The sequence below is a fragment of the Periplaneta americana genome, chromosome 13 (genome assembly GCF_040183065.1).
Source record: "Periplaneta americana isolate PAMFEO1 chromosome 13, P.americana_PAMFEO1_priV1, whole genome shotgun sequence".
Taxonomy (NCBI): domain Eukaryota; kingdom Metazoa; phylum Arthropoda; class Insecta; order Blattodea; family Blattidae; genus Periplaneta; species Periplaneta americana.
Window position 1 is genome coordinate 147,423,683 of NC_091129.1, and position 20,602 is coordinate 147,444,284.

Here is a 20,602-nt window from a genome sequence, read left to right on the forward strand (position 1 = left end):
AAAACTGTTTAAAGCTGCAAGGTTGATACCTTTGGGAAACATTTTCAAAAAAAAAAAATGTTTATTCAAGATAAATTTCAATTGCAAAATGCATTCCAATGAAAGTAGCGATTGATAATAAAATGTACATTTATATTATTTTTTTTTGTTAGTGAAAATCGTGCTTAATATGCCACATTATCATACTAGTGCCGTAAAATATTACTATGACAACTAAAACGTCATGAATTCTATTAAGATGGTATAACTTGTGCCATAAAGTTAACATTACGAAACTATTTGCCATGCTATAATATTTAATACATCATTGTTGTCATAGCAACCTCTTTCTTCATAGACCATATCAAACTACCCATCATTAAAAATATGATGTTATTTCTTTATCAATTGTTTTATAATGCTGTTGTACAAAAAAAAAAAATAACGTATGAAACACTTTTATAATGTTATACACGTGGGTAACAAGAAAGACAGGCTTCGATACGAATCGGAGTCACGTGATTATTGTGGTCTAATCATGGCCATCTTGACAATCGCCTACATGTTCAAAGTTCTAAAAAACAAAGGAATTGCTATATTAAACTCATGTTAAACGTGCATTTATATATAAACCAGTGGCGGCTCGTGCCTTTCTTGGATGGGTGTTCACAAAAAAAAAAATATTGGTAATGAACACACTGATATATTCTTGTATAGCTGAGTCACACGTCAGAAATAAACGAGTTCTAATACGCATGTACCAAATCTATGCATATAAACCAAAATTAAAACCATTAAACAAGAGTAGAGTAAAATTAATTCATGGGACTCACCTTCACTGCTGTTGTTGAAGATCTAGATTTATTTGTAGAGAAACTCCATGCACCTAGTTTTGAGAGATGCAAACTTGTCAATAACTCTAACGTTTTTAACAAGTTTTTTTTTTCCATGCCAACATAGCCAATGTACTTAATCAGTCTTTTGTCATTGTGTTACGGAGGAATATTCTCTTTTAATTTAACATAATCACAATTTCACACACATCCGTCTCCAAACTTCAAGTGTTACTGGTTCAACTTTTAATAAGCAACAACGCAGCTTGTATTTTCTTTACAACAAAAGACAACAGAATCAGCCCCCGCGTGTAACGATATTTTGAAAAGAAAGAGTAAAGACAGAAAACGAGGAAAGAGGGCGAAAGGAACAGGATATCAGACCCAAGGGAGACGGAGCACCTCTGTTTCTCTGTCACTAGCACGTTAAGACCTGTGCGAGCAGAGCTATTGTAACCATTGTAACAAACCAGAAAATATTCTCGCCTCAGGCTATTCCACCCTGCGAGAGAAAAATTGTGTGAGCTGCTGTCAACCTGTCCAATGGAGATTTAAAGACACACGACACACGAACGAGACATTCTCTCGAGACAAAAAATGTAGGGAACGTCATTGCACATTTGAAGGTAATAGATGTAATAATATTAATACAGTAATACATATGATTATTGTTGGTTTTTAAGGTGTTCACGTGCTCCTGTGCTCATATAGAGGAACTGCCACTGATATAAACTTGTTCAATGTTGAATAATTTCGAGGGAAAAATTGTTCCGGAGCCGGGTATCGAACCCGGGACCTTTGGATCGGTGTCGGTTAGAGTTCCCGAGTAGCTCAGTGGTAGAGCGTTGGTACGTTAAACCAAAGGTCCCGGGTTCGATACCCGGCTCCGGAACAATTTTTCCCTCGAAATTATTCAAATCAACTTTACAGGGAGTTATACCTGAAAATCTTGATTTGCATAATACACGTCACTGTTCGTTAACAGAAAACCACAATTTAAGTCACACGGAGTTAGTGTGCACTCGAAGTTGGTTGCTTGACGGTTGTCAGCCCACTTTGAGGTCTGTGGATATAGAGGGAAAAATTGGATCGGTGTCGGTTAGAGTTCCCGAGTAGCTCAGTGGTAGAGCATTGGTACGTTAAACCAAAGGTCCCGGGTTCGATACCCGGCTCCGGAACAATTTTTCCCTCGAAATTATTCAAATCAACTTTACAGGGAGTTATACCTGAAAATCTTGATTTGCATAATACACGTCACTGTTCGTTAACAGAAAACCACAATTTAAGTCACACAGAGTTAGTGTGCACTCGAAGTTGGTTGCTTGACGGTTGTCAGCCCACTTTGAGGTCTGTGGATATAGAGGGAAAAATTGGATCGGTGTCGGTTAGAGTTCCCGAGTAGCTCAGTGGTAGAGCGTTGGTACGTTAAACCAAAGGTCCCGTGTTCGATACCCGGCACCGGAACAATTTTTCCCTCGAAATTATTCAAATCAACTTTACAGGGAGTTATACCTGAAAATCTTGATTTGTTCAATGTTGGCCATGTTACGACTAAGAATGTAACGTCACGCCGTAGCCTGTCTTTCTCGTTAGCCACGTGTTATACAATTATTGCATTTTTCAAAATTAGGAAACTCGCTTTACTCATTCTCTAAAAATTTACTTGTGCCATACCGTGTAACATTATGAATTTGTTTCATAATAATTATACTACCTATTATCATTCACTTGTTAACTCCTGAATTAAAATGTTTTAAGAGTGAATAATCAAAATGGGGAGGAAAAAAGTAACACAATGTACTTTCCACTCTTAATTAAAAACCTAACTTTCTCCAAGAAATGGGAAAGAGGAAGGAGGCGAAGAAGAGAAATGGAATAGGTAATTTGTAGAACAAGACTGAAGTTGTCGTATTACTTAAATACATACAAATTATTTTGTCGAACTTTGTAATTTGGAGTCTCACCTTGACATCATATGATAGGCTGTGAACTGAAGAGGAATCACAGACGAGGAGATGAGTTTGCAACAGCACTTCATCATAGCATCGAGGGCTGCATTGTTAGCACTACCCGATGGCAGGAAATAATTTGAATCAACCCGCAGCATTACTTCACCCAAGGTCTCTAACAGTGGTAGATCAAGCAAAGAAAGGGAGCAAGTTTCCATCATACCTGAAATACAGAAAATCAATTTGCTCATTATTCCTAACTGAAGTATGGTGTCTGAAAACATTATTGCTTTACTATCATGAAAGTAAATATTAAAACTATAGCTCAGGCATCGCAAAACTGTGTTTTGTGAAACAGCGCCTGAACTCTGACATAAGTTCCACGTGACAACACCCCTCTCCATGTTGAACCCCTTCCTCTAGCATTGTCTGTACTGTCAGCAGTGGCTCATTCTGTTATCCAGTAGTGTCTGAATAGTGATTTGACGTTCATAACAGATATTTCTGAACAAACTAAACTGCCGACTTCAAGGACGTGATCAGAACATAGTTGACATATATGATGCGGTGAAATATTTTCCATGATGATAAATCTTTGATAAGTGCAATTGAAAACATTACTTTCAGAATTTAGAGATTGAAGATTTTGTGATTTTAAACAAATGGAAAATGATGTCTCTCTATTTGCAAATTCTTTTAATACACCCATTCTGAAGGTACGATCAGACTTACAATTTGAGGTTGCTGATCTCCCAAATTACACCTTTGTGAAAAGCAAGCATAATGATTGTGTTGGTTTAGATGTACAGGTAAGGTGGGGTTACTTGAGACATCGGGGGATATTTGAGCCAAATCAGGTGTTTAGATGTTTTCGTTTCTGTGATTTTTGTAATTTTTTAATTCAAATTTTGGAATTAAAGAAAAGAAAATTATGTGTGCATATTATCTCAGTGAATTATAGAATATAGCTAAAGATAATAAACTACATATATACTGTACCCAAATATATAAAATGTTATCATTTAAGGTTTTATTAACTCAAGTAACCTCATATGAAGTTTAACTTGCACCACATAGCATTTTTAAATGGGTGGCTCAAGTATACCCATTTCCTGGGTAACTTGAGCCACTAATAAAACAATAAATAAATACATAACAATAGTGACAATGCAGTAAAGCTGCTTGCCTATGGTTTGTATGTCGCAAGATTCAACATATAGGAGAGCAATGAAAGTTTCTCAAGGTATACGTTTTTTGTAGGAGTTAATGAAACTTTCTGAGGTGGTTCAAGTATCCCCAGTTTATGGTATTTAAAAATATTGATCCTCTAAATATCCACGTCTTAAATCATTTGCTGCCACAATCGCATCTATGTATATTTGTGAACAATTTTTTTCAAAATTAAAAATATATTAAAAAAAAAAAAGGACATGTTTCGTGCATAATCGACAGTGGCTACTAATGAGGCAACCCCTAATTTTGAGATCTTACCTAATTGAAATATTGTAATAAAAAATAAAAGAGTGCAGATGAAAATAATATAATCCTGGAAAGATATTCATTTCTTCTTTCCTGTGTTAACTCTTTTGTTATGAACACAGAAGGTAGTGACGATCACAAATCACCTCTGCTGTCTAGTTTACTGTGACCAATGCTCCCCACCCCTGTCTTCGCTTTGTGTGTAGTGACTGTAGCAGGTAGTATTTATTTTGAATTTGTGAGTTTTGCAATGCCTGCTGTTTAGGTTCATGATTATGATATTATTCAGAAAAATGAATAATAAAGAAAAATTATAAAGGGACAATACTAAGAGAAGGCATAGGTGAAATTTGACCACAAACTTAAAAACATTAGTTATAATTTAAAATTTATTTTTCTCGAAAGTTTTTTTTTTCTCAATATGTAAAACATTCCACGTGTTGGAGTTTTAAAGCATTTTGCTTCAAATTTTCAACGTATATTCAGAAAATACAACTAAAAAAATTTGTCATATGAATTTTTTATGAATGAATGAATGAATGAATAAATAAATAAGTAAAATAAAATGAAATAAAGAAAATAAAATTAGTATTCACCACATTGAAAAATTTTTCTGAAACTAACAAAAATTGAACAAAATCATATGACAAAATTTTATCTAAAATAATATAGAACGAATAAAATTAATATTTTTAAAAAGTGAAATTCTTCTATCTTCATCATGTGGAACCATTTATATACAATATTAAACAAAAAAAAATCTCAAAATTAGTCATACTGATAAAAATGAAAACTGTACCACTAAATATACATTAAGAGAGGCACATCTAGTAAAAATTTCAGCTCATTAGAGTCAAAACTGTAGAATTTAAAAAATTTCACCTATGCAAAAGTTAGTGAAAATAAATCTTGGTGCGAGATTTTAAATAATGAAAATATGGTTCTTAATTCTCCAAGAAAAACAGCGACTATCTTCAGGCTACTAACTGGACATGACCGTTTGGCAGGGCACCTCTTCAGAATTGAAATGTATACACTACCAAAATGTGTTCTCTACAGAGAAGAGGATTCAACTATAAACCTGCAGCACATACTGAACTTCAAAGCTATCAGCATTTCAGAGAAAAGTGTTAATAGCATCAGAGATATTTACTGACTTATTACAAAACAAATGGATAAAATCCAATGTTCTGAGCATTTGATTAATTATAGTCCCATCGCTCTAATTTCAGGCAGCCAATCGCGTTGCAGGTCGGCTACATTTAAACACGTGCGTTTTGTGATTCGCTGATTCATTTCTTAAGGCTCGATAAATACTTAATATAATCGCCCGCCATTTTAGCTCTTTCGTAGGCGTTCGCAGAAAGCACATGAAGACGTTATTTGCCGCTCAATTATTTGCTGAATTACATTGCGTTGGATTTTTTCTCGTTGCCAAACTTTCAGAATGGCCCCGAGGTTCACTCAGACTCCTATAAAACTGAGTACCGGGTCTTTCCCGGGGGTGAAAGGCGGTCAGAGCGTGGTGCCGACCACACCACCTCATTCTAGTGCCGAGGTCATGCAAAGCATGGGGCTCTACCTCCATGCCTCCCAAGTGCCTTCATGGCATGTTACGGGGATACCTTTACCTTGATTTATTATCATAGGAGCTACGACATGATAATGTTTAACGGTGTGGAAAATAGATTCCTCGTATGGTAGCTCAGCAACGTAAGAAAAAAAATGGCGAATGATACTACCTACCTAGACTTTATAGAGCCTTCACTTTCTAAGACGTAAGAAAAGAGGCGGAGTCACGCCGGAAATAACAGCGTCGGGACTATAATTAATTAGGTAATTTTTCATTTTCTGTCAATGAAAACTTCAGTTATCACACTTATGTTATTTAATATTAGTTAAAAGAAAATAGTTGGCAGAATGATTAGTCATAAACTTAGGACGCCAAAAACTTGGTTTCAAATCACAGCAAGACAAAATGGAATTTGTGTTGGAAAAAAGTTCTAGACAGATTTTCTTAGGTACTCCAATTCTCATTACCATTTCTCATTCTTTATCATACAAAATCTAACATGCAGGGCAGGCCAAGTCGTATTTCCATTTTGAACTATTAAATATGAATATTAACAATATTTCCAATTATAAAAAAAACTAACTCACCAGTCACTGAATAAAATGTTGATAGTAATGCTTCATATACATCACTGGCAAACACATCCTTCCACTCCAAAGATAATTTTTTACGAAACTTCATTACATCACTGACACTGTGAACTTGTGAACTGGTAAGGAAGTCCATTAGAGCATTATAAAGTTGAAAAACAGCTACAGCAAACACAGTTTCACTATGACTTTCAGGACAAAATAAGTCAAAACTTGCACTTTTTGCAGGGGAAATGGGAAGTGTACTTTTCTTCTGATTTGCAGTTAGTGTACGTTGAGTAGATGAAGGCACTAAAGGTGGACTGTCGTTTCCAGAAGGCAGCAAGAGCAGTTTTTGACTATTTTTTATTGTCAAAGCCCACGAAGCAAGAGAAATGATGATAACATCCCAGTGGTCAGTTGTAAGAAGTTCCGGGCACTTTTTCACAACCGCAGACAAGAACATGGCTGATGCTACGACTGTCTCAGCTTGAGGCCATGATACTTTGCTATTGGGAAAAGATATCTTAGTAAGTAGTTGCAAAAAAGTAATATATTTTCCTTCTACCTTTTTCTATTAGACATTAAAAATGACATTATTCTTGTGTTATTGCAATAACTTAACTAAACACTTAAAGAAACAGATGAACATTCCTAAATTATAAAAAATGTAAGAATCAAATTTACTACTGCCAGAATTACATAATGTAATTAAAGTGTTCTTGCAAAGAAACAAAATTGTTAGTCATTATAATTATTACAAAAATTATCTTTATCTTGTTTTATTATTATTATTATTATTATTATTATTATTACTAGCCGTACCTGTGCGCTCCGCTGCACCCGTTAGAAATAAATATAAAGTAATTACATAATTAAAATAGGACATTTGATCCAGGGAACATTCATGTTTGATAGAAGGATAAATCGTTTATTATGTTACTTAATTTAAATTGAATTAAAAAATTAAAGTGCTATCATTTTGATCCAGAGATCACTCATTTAGTCATAAAAATTAGTTTAGGAAATACAGGAAACGAATATACAGAATAGCCTATCAAGTTTTCTGTGCATAAGAATCTATTTTAATCTTACCTGTCCTCAATTCACTCAGAAGTTACTGTGATAACATTATAGCATTATGTCCATCTAGAGAAACTACACTTTCCAATGGTGAAATAATAATTAATTATACAAATCGGTTAATTTAGCTTCTGATATTACTTCATACAAACACAGAAACATTCTATGTAGGCTATCTTTCATAGCTTTCGATTGTTGCAGTCCAAGGCCCCTTACAGACGAGGTCATTTGTTTTTTAATTCATTACACGGCCTTAGATGGCAGTTATTTTAATTTTAAAACTCATTTATCTCATTAAATATCAGTCCTATCAAAATTTTTCAAGGAATAAAACTTATCGGAAATTAGTTTTAAAGAAACTTTTGTTATGTAACATTTCTCACAAAAATCAATAATAAGCGAGATATTTCGATTTATTTAATTCAGGCCTCCTTATAACCCCCCTTTTAAATAATGTATTTTGAATGCCATATAACCTAAAATATAAGTTACAACGAACTTTATATATTTATATATATATTTATATTTATATATTTATATTCCAATTTTCATCGAAATCCGTTCAGCCATTATCGCGTGAAAAGGTAACAAACATACAGACAGACAGACAGACAGACAGACATACATACATACATACAAACAAAAATTTCAAAAAAGCGATTTTCGGTTTCAGGGTGGTTAATTATATATGTTAGGACCAATTATTTTTGGAAAATCGAAAATTACCATAAAATTTTCGGCTACAGATTTATTATTAGTATATATTATTATTATTACCGGTATTACTTACCAATAAATAAATGAATCAACAAATAAATAAATAAATAAATAGATAATAAAACAATTACGTGAAATGTTACCATAACCAAAACAAAACTTCGTTAGAACATTTTTCAACTCTTCCCATAACTTTTTCGTGGACAGCAGTATTTTCATATCTCTCTTCAGGCATTTTCAAAGGGTTGTTCATGGATAAGTATTAAACTGTACCGTAAACAATATATAATACGTACAAATTTGTAATTTATGAGTATAGATATGTACAGTCACTCCAAAAATGATTGAGCACACTCTTGATAGGGCATTTGATGGATTCCCGACACTGCATTCACACTAGCACGTTTTCTGCATTTCAGTTAAGTTTAAATGTTAACCAGATCCTTATTCGAATATGGAAGAAAGAGATGTGCAGATGTGCCCAAGAGATACTTTGAAAATATTATGCGCTCAATCTTTTTTGGAGTGACTGTATGTATAGAAATGTATGTGTGACTGCGTAACACTGTTAACGTAACATTCATTTCGAGTCTCATATTATAATTATAAATGATAAAATAATTATATTCCACAATATGAAAGTTCTAGAATTCTGCACTAAAGAAATTAACTCATTTTAACAAAATCAAAATGTGGTTTTTAGCTCCATATTAGCTAAAATTATTAGTACTGAATCTGAAAGGTAATTTATTATTTGTACCTCATTTATACATCTAATTACTGTAACAATCTAATGTCTTTCACGAAAAGATTTATTTTGACACTGACTAAAATTACGAATTATGCTAATTTTAAAATATATTATTTTTTCTGTAAAAAAAAAGAATAAAATGCAGGAGCAAAAACATATCTACTACTTAAAAGTCTTAAAATGATTTTAAATATATATTATGAACCCTTAGAATTATCATATTTTTACTATGAATTCCATGAACAAGCTGCCAATGAATTTGACACACTGTTCACTGGCTTAATCAGGAAGCACATTTGATAATTTATATTTTTACATACGAGAAAGAATAATCATGCATTTATATTATATTATAAAATTTGCAGAGACAGCAAAATTTCATTCATTGGAAACTATTCGAGATATAAGTAAATTCAAACCACAGAAATTAAATAATTATAATACAATAAAAGGAAGTCAAATGCATATACTCACCAGTCGTACAAGAGTTCTTCTTTGTTATCCTGCTGATACCATATTAGAATAGAATTCAGAAAACTTAGAATACATTCTGTATAATCTAAAGGGACTGTTCCTTCCAAATGGTTCAGCCAGCACGTGACCAATGTCAACTTACTCACGTACATTGTTGCCATATCTGTCTTCATGTGCTCTACTTTAATGTAGGATGGAAACACCTAGAACAAATTAGGTACCAACATAAATATACAGTAGAACTTCAATTATGCAACCCTCGATTAATTGATCTGTAGATTATCACCTAAAAAGGGAACGCGAATTTTAAGCAGTACACAGTAATGACATAACTGCTCATGTCTACTTTCTGAATTGTGCCTACCATCATCATGTAGCTTTGAAGCATGCATAGTTTTCGTTTGGTTCTGTCAAGATTAAAATAGTAATATGCATTACAAGAGCAGTATGTTGACGTTTTCATGTTCGAGGAAAAGATTGAAAAAGCGAAACGTAGTTGAGCTTTTTTAATTTCCGAGAACATGAAAACAAACATACCACTCGTGTATCGTACATTATTTTGTGCGAAGATCGTTTATTACATACCTGAAAGAGGAATTTCTAATTAGATGCAATGAAATCTCCATCTTGGTTTCTGTTCAATGATGGCAACTTTGGAAAACAAATATATCTATCTTCAACATTGTTCCTATAAAATATTTTCTGTGTTTATTATACTCCAGCAGGCCGTGATATACGTCTGTCTTTTTTTTCCCCCAGCCATGATGAGTCTGGAATCCTATTGATTTTTTCACGGCTTCCTTAATGTTACTTGCATTACAAATGCAGTAACTTTTGTGGTGTTGTAGAGTTTACTTAATTTTTGCAAATATTTAAAAACAATAATTAACAGTGCAATTTAGGTGAAATTGCAGTGGTAAGTTTCCAATTTATAATTATTACTATATTGAACGTCTTTAAAAATAATATGTTAAAAGCCTAAAGCAGTAAAATGAATATGACGCTTAAGCGGTAAGAATAGGGAAATTGTTATGTGTGTTATGTTGGGAATACTGAATGTGGTATTTCACACTTACCGCGTATTGGTTTTGTGCAGAAAGCAAGCAAATACGCACGATCTCGCACAAAAACACTTTCACCCCCTTTGGACTATCTTATAACAGTAATGTATTGTTTTCAGCTGACTTGCAGTGGGACTATCATGTACACAATAACAACATTTCATGGATGTGAGAACAAAATATTAACTACAACTCTCGAATGCGTAATTTTTTTTAAACTAATGGCGGGTACTTGACTTTTCGTCATTCATCCATATTGAAGCCAATTAAATAGATCAATTTACTGACAGAGTTATTGTCCCGTATGCGCCATAGGAAGCTAGACCTGTGATGAGGTCCAGGTCTACAAGATTTTAAGTCCAGTGGTAGCCACTTGACCACTGTGGCGATTGCGCAAAAATTCAGAATTTGACAAATGATTATAGGGAAGACCAGGTAACTTGATACCCTAAGGGTGAAACCTAACCATTTTTCCCCCATTACTACAAATGCTAGTGGATTATGGTGATTTTCTAGTTTGAAGGTTGAATTTTCTTTTGCCAACTTCGTTTCGAATTTCGATACTGACAAATACTATAAATGGTAGTGATTTTGTAACTGGTATGTTGGCAGCTGAGGCAAATATCGACAATATTTGCCGGTACTGGAGTTCCATGAAATTAAAATTGTACTAGATTTCTCAGCCGGTTACTGGAAGATAGTGAAATTCGAACTTATTAATAATTAATTAATATTAGTATTAATATTAATACGTAATAGTTATTTTATGTGTTGCGTTGTGGTTATAATTCAAGAATAGTCGGATAAGTACGAATAAATATAATATACTTGGGCGTGATAATGCACGTGGGTAATGGATAGAAATATTATTTCAAATTTTAATGAATTTCTTTCGTGTTTAGATTTTTATTACTATGTCAAAAAAATGAAATAGTGTTGCAGTGACTCCTCCAAGGAAGAAAATGTGTGGCATTCAGAGTACGCTTCAGAAATCTGTAGTTCACGTGTATAATGAGTTGAAGAAAGAAGATAATGAAGAAGGAATTATGCTAACGGAGACAGCAATTACAACCAGAATAGGAAAATTATTAGGAGTAAGTATTCTTAAGCATACATTTCAAAGTGGTATTCAGTTTTAGGAGTTTGCACTAATAATTTCATGATTGTGGTCAAACAAAACAAATTTTTAAGTTAGGCCTAGATGTTTAATCAAGTCAGTGATTTTCATATTGCCAAACTAAATACATTTAAGATACTGTAATACTGCAGTAGGTGATAGCTTAAATACATTTACAAATTAGACGAACAAATAATCAAACAGCACGAAAGTAAATTTCCAGTTTTCTCTTTTAGTATTAAATTAACCGTTCAGATCACAATTTACATGCCACATCGGCCGAAGAAAATACAAGTCATATTGTAATTATTAACTTGATATTGCAGCAAATATTACATGAATGTTGGCCTGTTATGGTGCTTAAAAATAATTCAGTTTTATATAATAACTATATAACATACTCTATAAAGCATAGGAACGTTGACTCTGGCTGAATAATTTATTCATGACTGGTTTAAGTAATATTAAATATGGTGTTTCTTCAGAAAAGCTACCCCACCCAAAGTACTTGTTAAGATATAACACTCGAGAGGACGAGGACGCACTACTGGGAAACTAACCATTTCTCTTCGTCATGGACCTCTCGCATGTTATATTGGTAATTAGTAACAAGTTTGAGGGAGGGACTACAACAATGCATTAGAATATACAGGTAAGTGTCAAAGGATTTTTGTGCTGAAAGTATTTGTGGCTGTGCACTAAAACCACGTGTTCATCACTATGTAAATATCACAGAAATCAATTAAACAAAATAAAATTATGCCTTCTTTGATGTAGCTTTTCTGGAGAATTACCTAAATATTAGCCTACTTAAACCTATCGTAGACCCAACCTAACATATTGATCATTTTCTATTCATATAGCTGCAAATGTTGGTATCATGCATGAATTTTATGATATAACAATTTTTAGAAGTGTTATGTTATTGTTTGTTATTACAGCTTGGCTTTACTACAGCCACGAATGTGAGAAATTCACAGAAGGGGACCCCACTTGTGACACCAGGAAAACATAGACTACGGAAACATCCAGTGACTGATGCTGATGATTTTACGAAAGATGCAATTGCGAGATTTATTTATGACAAGTTACATAAAGGTAGGGAAGTTACAGGAATTATTGTGTTGATTTATGCAATGTAATTCTGATATTAGTCATATGTATAAAAATATGGCATAATTTTCATTTACTGTTACAGGGGAAGTACTAACAGCAGCAAAAGTTCTGGAACATATGAATGATGATTATGAAACATATTTATTTAGAGTATCCTTATCATCGGTGAAAAAAATTTTGAAAGAGATGAAATTTCTATGGAGCAAAGGGGATCCTTATACACATGTACGAGAAAGTGATGTTATTCGTTTTTAAGAGAATATATAAGAAATGTGGAGCGTGAGAACCCTAAACCCGTATTATTCTTGGATGAGACTTGGATTTTTATGAATGGTAAATTTCAATGTATTGTGAGACATTGAGTGATTGAATTTTTTACTAACAAATAGGTTAACACTTATGTGGAATATGAAATTGCAATTAATATAGGCTACTAGTAATGAATTCAAGTGGGAACAACATGTTTTGCAATTAATAGTTTCATATTATAACTAGAGGTTAGTTATAAAATTCTTGAACGGTTTTCCTGTCTTTAAAATTTTTGTGTCTCTTAAAGTGTCAATGTGAATTGCTTGTCTCTCTCTGTTTTTTTTAAGTAGGATCACCCACTTATTCATGAAATAAACCAGGTGAAGTTTCCAGTGACATGAATGGTGTTATTCATAGACCAACAAATGAGGGTGGAAGATTAGATGCCGGAACGAAAGGTGGATTTATACTCGGTAAGTTATATTGATTTATATTTTACATAAATTTGGCAAGAGTAATTTTTTTAATCAGGGTACAAAAATATAAAAATTGGTGACTAAATAAAAACGTGGGAAAGCCTTTCACCAAAGAGGATCTCATGTCATGTTATGTTATGTTATGTTTTATTTTCTTTATTTAAATGCTGTGAATTCATGTGACGTAATTATATGCCCAGGTATAATTTTTATTGCAGGTGCTGATTTAATTTTTTCATGCAATTGAAAGAAAAGTCAGGACTACCATAGTGTTATGAATAGCCCTGTAGTTGAGAAGTGGGTGCAAACACAGTTGTTGACCTGAGAACATTAGGGCAATGCGTTATTGTCATGGATAGTGCTGCATATCATAGCAGACTTGTGAAAAATCAGCCAACAACAAAATGGAGGAAAGAACAGCTACTGGTGATTGCAACTGAATATAATAGATTTGTTGTACTAAATGATAAGAGTTGATGGTGTGAAATCACCTTTTGATATTATATTTCAATATTAATTTCCATACTTTGCAGTTATTATTATTATTATTATTATTATTATTATTATCATTACTACTACTACTACTACTATTGCAACCGTTTCTCTTATTTCTCATAATTAGGCATACTTATAGATGCTACTTTTTTCTTTCAGGTGAAATTGAATCTACATAAGAATCCTAAAACAACAGAGCCTTGCCAATTACTGTTCTGAAGCGGCCTTGTCTTATGTGTTGTGTCTATATACAATTAATTCTTTCAGTTTTTTTTCCCCCCTTTAATCTAATGAAGTTGTTGGTTGATTGATACCAAGTGTTCAGCAGTTGATGTCATTTGTTATCTTGCACTCCAATATTTAACCAGATGATTGAAAGCTGTGTAAAGTTAAACAGTCAAGACAATGATCCATATCTTCATTGAGATTTCAGAAATGGCATGGGGAGATTCTGAAATATCAGTTCTTTGTAAATATTTGAGACAATCATGGCCTGTGATAATGAGTACTGCCACTGTAGATTTTCATAGAAGTTCAGTTATTAAATTAGGTGTATTATTTTTACTATGTATTGTACTATATTTTTGTTTCGCTTAATTGATGAATTATATATGCTGTAAATTCAATAGTAGACTGTAGGCCTATAGCTTAACTGATGAATTGTATGTGCTATAAATTAAATAGTAGGCTGTATACCACAAGTGATGAATTGTTTATGCTTGTAATGTGAAGTAATTTGCATGATATTTATTATCAATTTCTGTATATTTCAACTGATTGAATTGTTTATACTTTTAAATTGAATTAACTTGCTTGCTATGTATTATATTTTATAGCTTAACTGATGAATAATTGTTTAGGTTTGTCAATTTAATAATCTGAGTGCCATGTACTTCATATTTTTAGTGGAGCCACCAATGTAGCTTAGTCGGTAGACTCGTTGGCCTGCAAATTCAGAGCTGCACTCGAGGGTAGTTTGGATCCCCCATTTGGTCTGATTAGTTGGTTTCTTCTGAGGATTTTCCTCCATCGTGGAGCGGATGCCGGATGGCCTATTGCAATTTTTTCATTTGCTTTAGAATCATTCCGATTTTTGTTACCACATTGTCATGTTCTGATCTTGTTATTCTTTTAACAGTGTGGTAAGATGCAGGTATAGATAACCTTACAGTAATTTTGCTACCTTTCAACTACCTCATTACCTCCCACTCCATAAAGTTCATGGATCCACAGAAGTACCAGTCGTCGATGTAATTAGACCATTTTGCTTAAAATATTAAAACACTGTAAAATATTGAGATTTCATGCTGTTACGTCCAATACTGCAGCAAGAATATCTGATTTTGAGTCTGATAGTATGACAGCCTTCTCAGATTTATGAAGTTGATACTGGAGATTTTGTAAGCTTAAAAGTGTATCTAAATTTTCACTATCAAAATTAGTCAGTGTTTGAAGTTAGTTAGTTACTTAGTTAGTTAGTTAGTTAGTTAGTGGCGTTTAAAAAGGGAGCGTCAGCTACTATGGCTATTTGCACCCTTATCTAAAATCTTTCACTAAACACAAACACAATACAATAACCAGAAAGTTTAAAAAACTAAAAAGCATTGTCACGGTTAAAATGGGGCAAACAAGTGTTTGAATATAATTCCCTGTAAAAGGGAATATACTGGTATTGTACTACAACACCACTACATCTATGGCTTGGTAAACAGGATCCATCTATAAAAAATACTGTATGTAGTCACTCACTGACCAGATCATTTATCGTTTCTAATGATTTTTAAAATGTCTGGAGAAGTATCACATTTCTTAACATCATCTGTTAAAGTTAACTTATATACTATTCATTTTGAAATAACTTGGGATTGTGTTTTATTAGTAAAGTTTCCCTTAATTGAGCAAGTTTGAGTTCTCCAAGTAGAGTCAAAAAGTCTGTTGGGATTTTGGCTCAGTTTATTAATATTTGTGGACTGTGATTTTTTGGTCTAGACAACCATATTATCTGCAAATGATGAGATTATCATAAGACCTATTTCTTTAGTTAGACCATCGACATTAATATTGGAAAATGTATTCCTGAAAACAACAATGTGGGAAGCCCAGATGAATCTGTCTCTATTTACATATTTGTGACAATGAATCAAATAATCAAGTCACTGACCCAATGTAACACTTTATCATGGACACCCTAAGTTTGCAATTTCTTAAGTGATTTATATTTACAGAGCCATATGATCCTTGAAAATAAATTAAAATTGCTAAGGTGTTTTGTTTTCTGTTTAAAATATCTTTAATATCTTGACTAAAATTTAAAATCTGTCCATTTGTTGAATGTAATTTTCTAAAGTCAACTCAATAAGATGAAAGTTAGTTACTAGATTCCAGGAACCAATTCAATCTATGAAATCATCTCTTCCATAATTTTGGCTATCATACTGGTAAGTGGTATCTGTCGATAACTCGAAAAGATATTAGTTGAATAATTGCTTTTCAAAATTGATGTTATGATAGATTTTCTCCAGACAGATATTGTATTTTAGTTGAGATTACAAGATAAAAGTAGTGAGTTTGCTTGTTTGCCAACATATTTAAGAAAATCAGCATGTGTATTGTCTGGACTTGGAGATGTTTTGGGTCTTATGTTATTAAATGAATAGTAATATTCAGTTCTTGATTAAATATTGTTATATAAAGTAGATTGTAGATTTAATATTTCTTTCAGTTTTTCCTTAATAGTCTGACGTACACAGATAAAACTAACACCCACACCACCAACTAATCTAATAGAAATTAAAATATAATTAAATGTAGAAAAAGTAATTAAAATTATAAATACACGTAATAAACCATACCCCCTAATTTCAACAATATACTATTTTATTCCCTTTTACAGCTTGTAGATAATTATTAATTATAGTTATTACTTATTAGCATAATATTTATTGAACTTATTGGCTATTTCACTTCGTTTGAAAGATGTTATTGTGTACAAAAAGCATTTTTTGATGATCGTTTCATGCTGTATGTTGTGTATAAATCTATGATTTCTGGCCATCTGTTCTGTGTAATCCATCTTTTGTATAGAATTAATAAAATACTCTTTTGGTAGTAATTATTTTATTAATTATTTAATTTTCACCAGCTCACATTTCTTGAATCATTTGTTTTTTCTTATTTAAATTTAGGACACAAGAGCCAAAAAGAGACTTCACAGTTATGTATCATACATTTTTTCAATGACAGACGTGGAGTTCCAGAAATAATAAGTGTAAGTGTAACATTATTAAGCAATTTACAAACAAATGAAATCTTTAAAAAGGTATCTAGAAGTGAAATTACTTATGGCTTTTAAGGACCAAAATTATTTTTGTAAGTTGATTTATTATTATTTCAGTTTTAGCCTAGTTGTATTATCCATTTCCTTACTAATTTCAAAAGATAATCAGAAGTTCATTAGAATTCCAACCAAAAGTCAATTGGTTATTAATTTATCTACCTTTAGGAAGTACAGTATATGTACGCTGGAATCTTTGAAGTGAAGTGACAATAATTTAATTGGTCTTGGAACAGATTTGATTCTTGAATATTATATACTATACTTTGTTGTATATTTACGTCTAGTAACCTATTAATGCTAATACTAATAATAATGTAAAGGAATAAAAGAATAGAACATAGCAATACATTTCTCATTATTATTGAAACTATTTAGAATAACCTTCCAACATTAAGGTAAAGTACGGTGAGTAAAGAAGTCATTCAGTACATAGGATCGTGATTTTACTACATGTGGTGATATCTGGTAACAGTTGGCAACACTGACAAGGCGGAAATATTTGCTGTTTGGGAACTGAACTTACGTGATCCTCACTATAGCGTTGTTTCTTATAAACAAATACGCTGTACATCGCGTTCTTTTTTAAATATGCGTGGCATATTCGAGAAAAATATGGCATCTATAAGTCATTCGTTATCTCATGAAACCAAACAGATGTGTGTGCTGTAGCTTATAGTAAGAATCTTATGGTGGGGGTAAGTGAGCTAGCTAGCTGCAAGTAGAAGCATAGTGAGGGAGGGAAGCTTGTCAGTCTACTTTCTGCTTCCCCTCATGTGCAGGTAGGTTTCACGAGATAATGAATGGTCTGTAGGTGAAATAAGAATTTTAAAACACATGCAATGATGACAGTTCTAAAAAGTTGTCTTTCTTAACCTCGTATTACAGATATTTTACTCTACCTCACCTGATACATGTGCAGAGTTCCAATGCTGTCAATTTCTGACATGTTTAAGAAGAGATCGTGCAAATCTGATTCTTTCATAATTGTTGTGTATAAGAAATACACCGCTTGCGTCCAAAGACCTCCACACTGCATTGCCCTGAAATCAAAAGATTCCAGATGAAGCTTTTCCTAATACAAAACAAATTAAGTATGTAAATACACAGTATATGCAGTACTTATGTATGAAAATGAAACATACATAATTTACTAATTACTTCTTGACTTATAAAAAGTAACTAATAAGGAATACCAAAAATGAAAAAGATGCAAAGTTGTATATATCGGTACTTTTATTCGAAATATTAAAAAAAGGTGACTGAACTGAGCATTGTATGTGGGTGTATCTCAGTGTGCTGCCATGGTTGCACGGATCACTGACCACATGGAGTACCTAGTGAACAATGACAGACACCATGGGGGAGCATGTAGTGTAAGAAGGTGAGACAAAGCTTTTGGTTTTGCTTTGGTTACTTTCAGCTACCTTTAAAAAAAAATCCAATAAACAAATATAACACACGATGTGTACATATATTACAAGAACGCTATAAGTCCATACTCTTATGAAGAAGGAATTTAAATGAAATGGCTGCTTTATCTACAGTTTCTTCAGAATTCTCTGGTTGATTTCCTGTCAAAACTAACTCTTCAAGGCACACCTCAAACATTCTTTCAACAAGATGATGTGCCAGCACACAATGTAGCACACCAGATATGACACAATTAGATTTCTCTTTATGGGGACACTTTATAAAATCAGAGGTCTATGATACACGAAAATTTAGAGAATCTGCAAAACAGGATTTTGCAGGCATGCAGAGATACCAGTACTGCGTAATGTCACAAAGATGCACACAAAAAATAATTTTGAAAAGTGTACTGAAAATGTGGGAAGAAATTTGAATATTTGTATTGAAATTTACCTTTCCAAAGTTGATAATCTTCATGAAATAGCTAAAAATGTACAGATGATCTTTAAATTATTTTGTTTTGTTTATGAACTGAATACAAAGCTATCGTACTTCATGCTTATAACATTTCAATCGGGAGGAAGAGAGTAACAAATTTTTGGGATGAAATATAGAATGTTCACTTAAAAAAACATAACTTTGTGTTACTATGAAGTTCTGTAACACTCTGTATAATAGCAACTACTCCAAATGGTAGACTTTGGCCAATCCTATAACGTTATTTTTAAATACACTAAAATACGTGTTATGATGTTATGGGAGTGTTCTAAAGGTTATACGACACAGTGGATACGCAGCATAATACTGTGAAAGGATATGAAAGGTGGATCTTTATGTTTTTTTCAATAAAACTAATACGCAGAGAATAAACTCCTCCTTCTAAATGTATGATACAATAAAATTATCGGTAATAATAAAACACAAAAAATAATCACCATAATCCTCCTCAAAAAGAAGGATTAGACCTCAAAAGGCCTGTTCCGATCTCAAGAAGAATTCTATTGGATTCCAGAACTGATCTATCCATTTTTACAAGATCTTTCGACACACACATGCGCGCACGCACGCACACAAAAATTCCAAATTTCGTGCTAGATATACAATATGCTCTACATACCTCTCTGTAGTAACCTGAGTGACGTATTTTATAGCTTCATCATCAAGGGTATTCATCAGAAGCTTGAATCGTTCATTCATGGTAGAGTACTTCGGTGTTATCTTGTAGTAATAAATAGACTGAAAACAGAGTAGATGGAATTAATGCTTTTAATATATTGTTCTCAATAAAAGAATTGTATTCCAATGGATACCATCCCACTGTGGAATCCTGGGAAACGAGAATGCGGATGCTTTAGCAAAGAAGGGCAGCACTGCTACTTACAGACCTGTTACTAAATCTACGTATTACTCTGTGAAAAGATTTATTAAATCTACATACTTAGACTTCAACAAACAAAATTTGATAACACAATCACAAGGGAAAAAATGGAACTCTCTGCATCATAATCCAAAGTTAATTCCCGATTTACCACGAAAATCGTCTGTAGCTGCATTTAGATTGGCAACAGGCCATGATTGTTTGGCCAAACGCCTGCATAGAATTGGAATATATCAGTCCCCTAACTGTCTATTGTGCAACTCAAACCAAGAAATGGATTCGGAACACCTCAAAATCTGTGCTTCAGTGGCTGACCATGATAATATCTTTGAAAAATATTGGAGTGCAAGAGGTCAAATGACTTTATTGTCAAATGCCTGGCATTAGAAAACAACAACATATATTGTTCTGTTGGTTATATTTTTTAAGAAAAAAAAATGGTTATCTGTGCTATCTGGTGGTGGTGATGGTGGTGGTGGTGGTGGTGGTGGTGATGATGATGATGCTGATGATGGCAATGGTAATAATAAAATTATTATTATTATTCCTTGATATG

General features: G+C 32.9%; 1 protein-coding gene and 1 long non-coding RNA gene across 4 annotated transcripts in view; one reads left to right on the plus strand and one right to left on the minus strand.

Moving 5' to 3' along the window:
- Positions 1-20,602, minus strand: part of Ltn1 (E3 ubiquitin-protein ligase listerin) — a 64,691-nt gene that overhangs the window by 15,302 nt on the left and 28,787 nt on the right. The window contains exons 12-16 of the mRNA XM_069844439.1: positions 19,786-19,904; positions 18,163-18,298; positions 9,408-9,610; positions 6,401-6,891; positions 2,777-2,984 (exon numbers count right to left, since the gene is read on the minus strand). Of these exons, the coding sequence (XP_069700540.1) occupies positions 2,777-2,984; positions 6,401-6,891; positions 9,408-9,610; positions 18,163-18,298; positions 19,786-19,904 (1,157 nt within the window). The remainder of the gene's footprint in view (positions 1-2,776; positions 2,985-6,400; positions 6,892-9,407; positions 9,611-18,162; positions 18,299-19,785; positions 19,905-20,602) is intronic.
- LOC138712534 (uncharacterized) lies at positions 10,895-16,677 on the plus strand. Of its 3 annotated transcripts, XR_011335732.1 has the most exons (6): positions 10,895-11,562; positions 12,527-12,683; positions 12,784-13,034; positions 13,298-13,423; positions 13,645-13,852; positions 14,081-16,677. It is a non-coding gene; the product is annotated as an uncharacterized lncRNA (long non-coding RNA). The 3 variants fall into 3 exon arrangements; XR_011335731.1 differs by having other exon boundaries at positions 10,895-12,683; XR_011335733.1 differs by having other exon boundaries at positions 10,895-12,683; positions 13,301-13,423.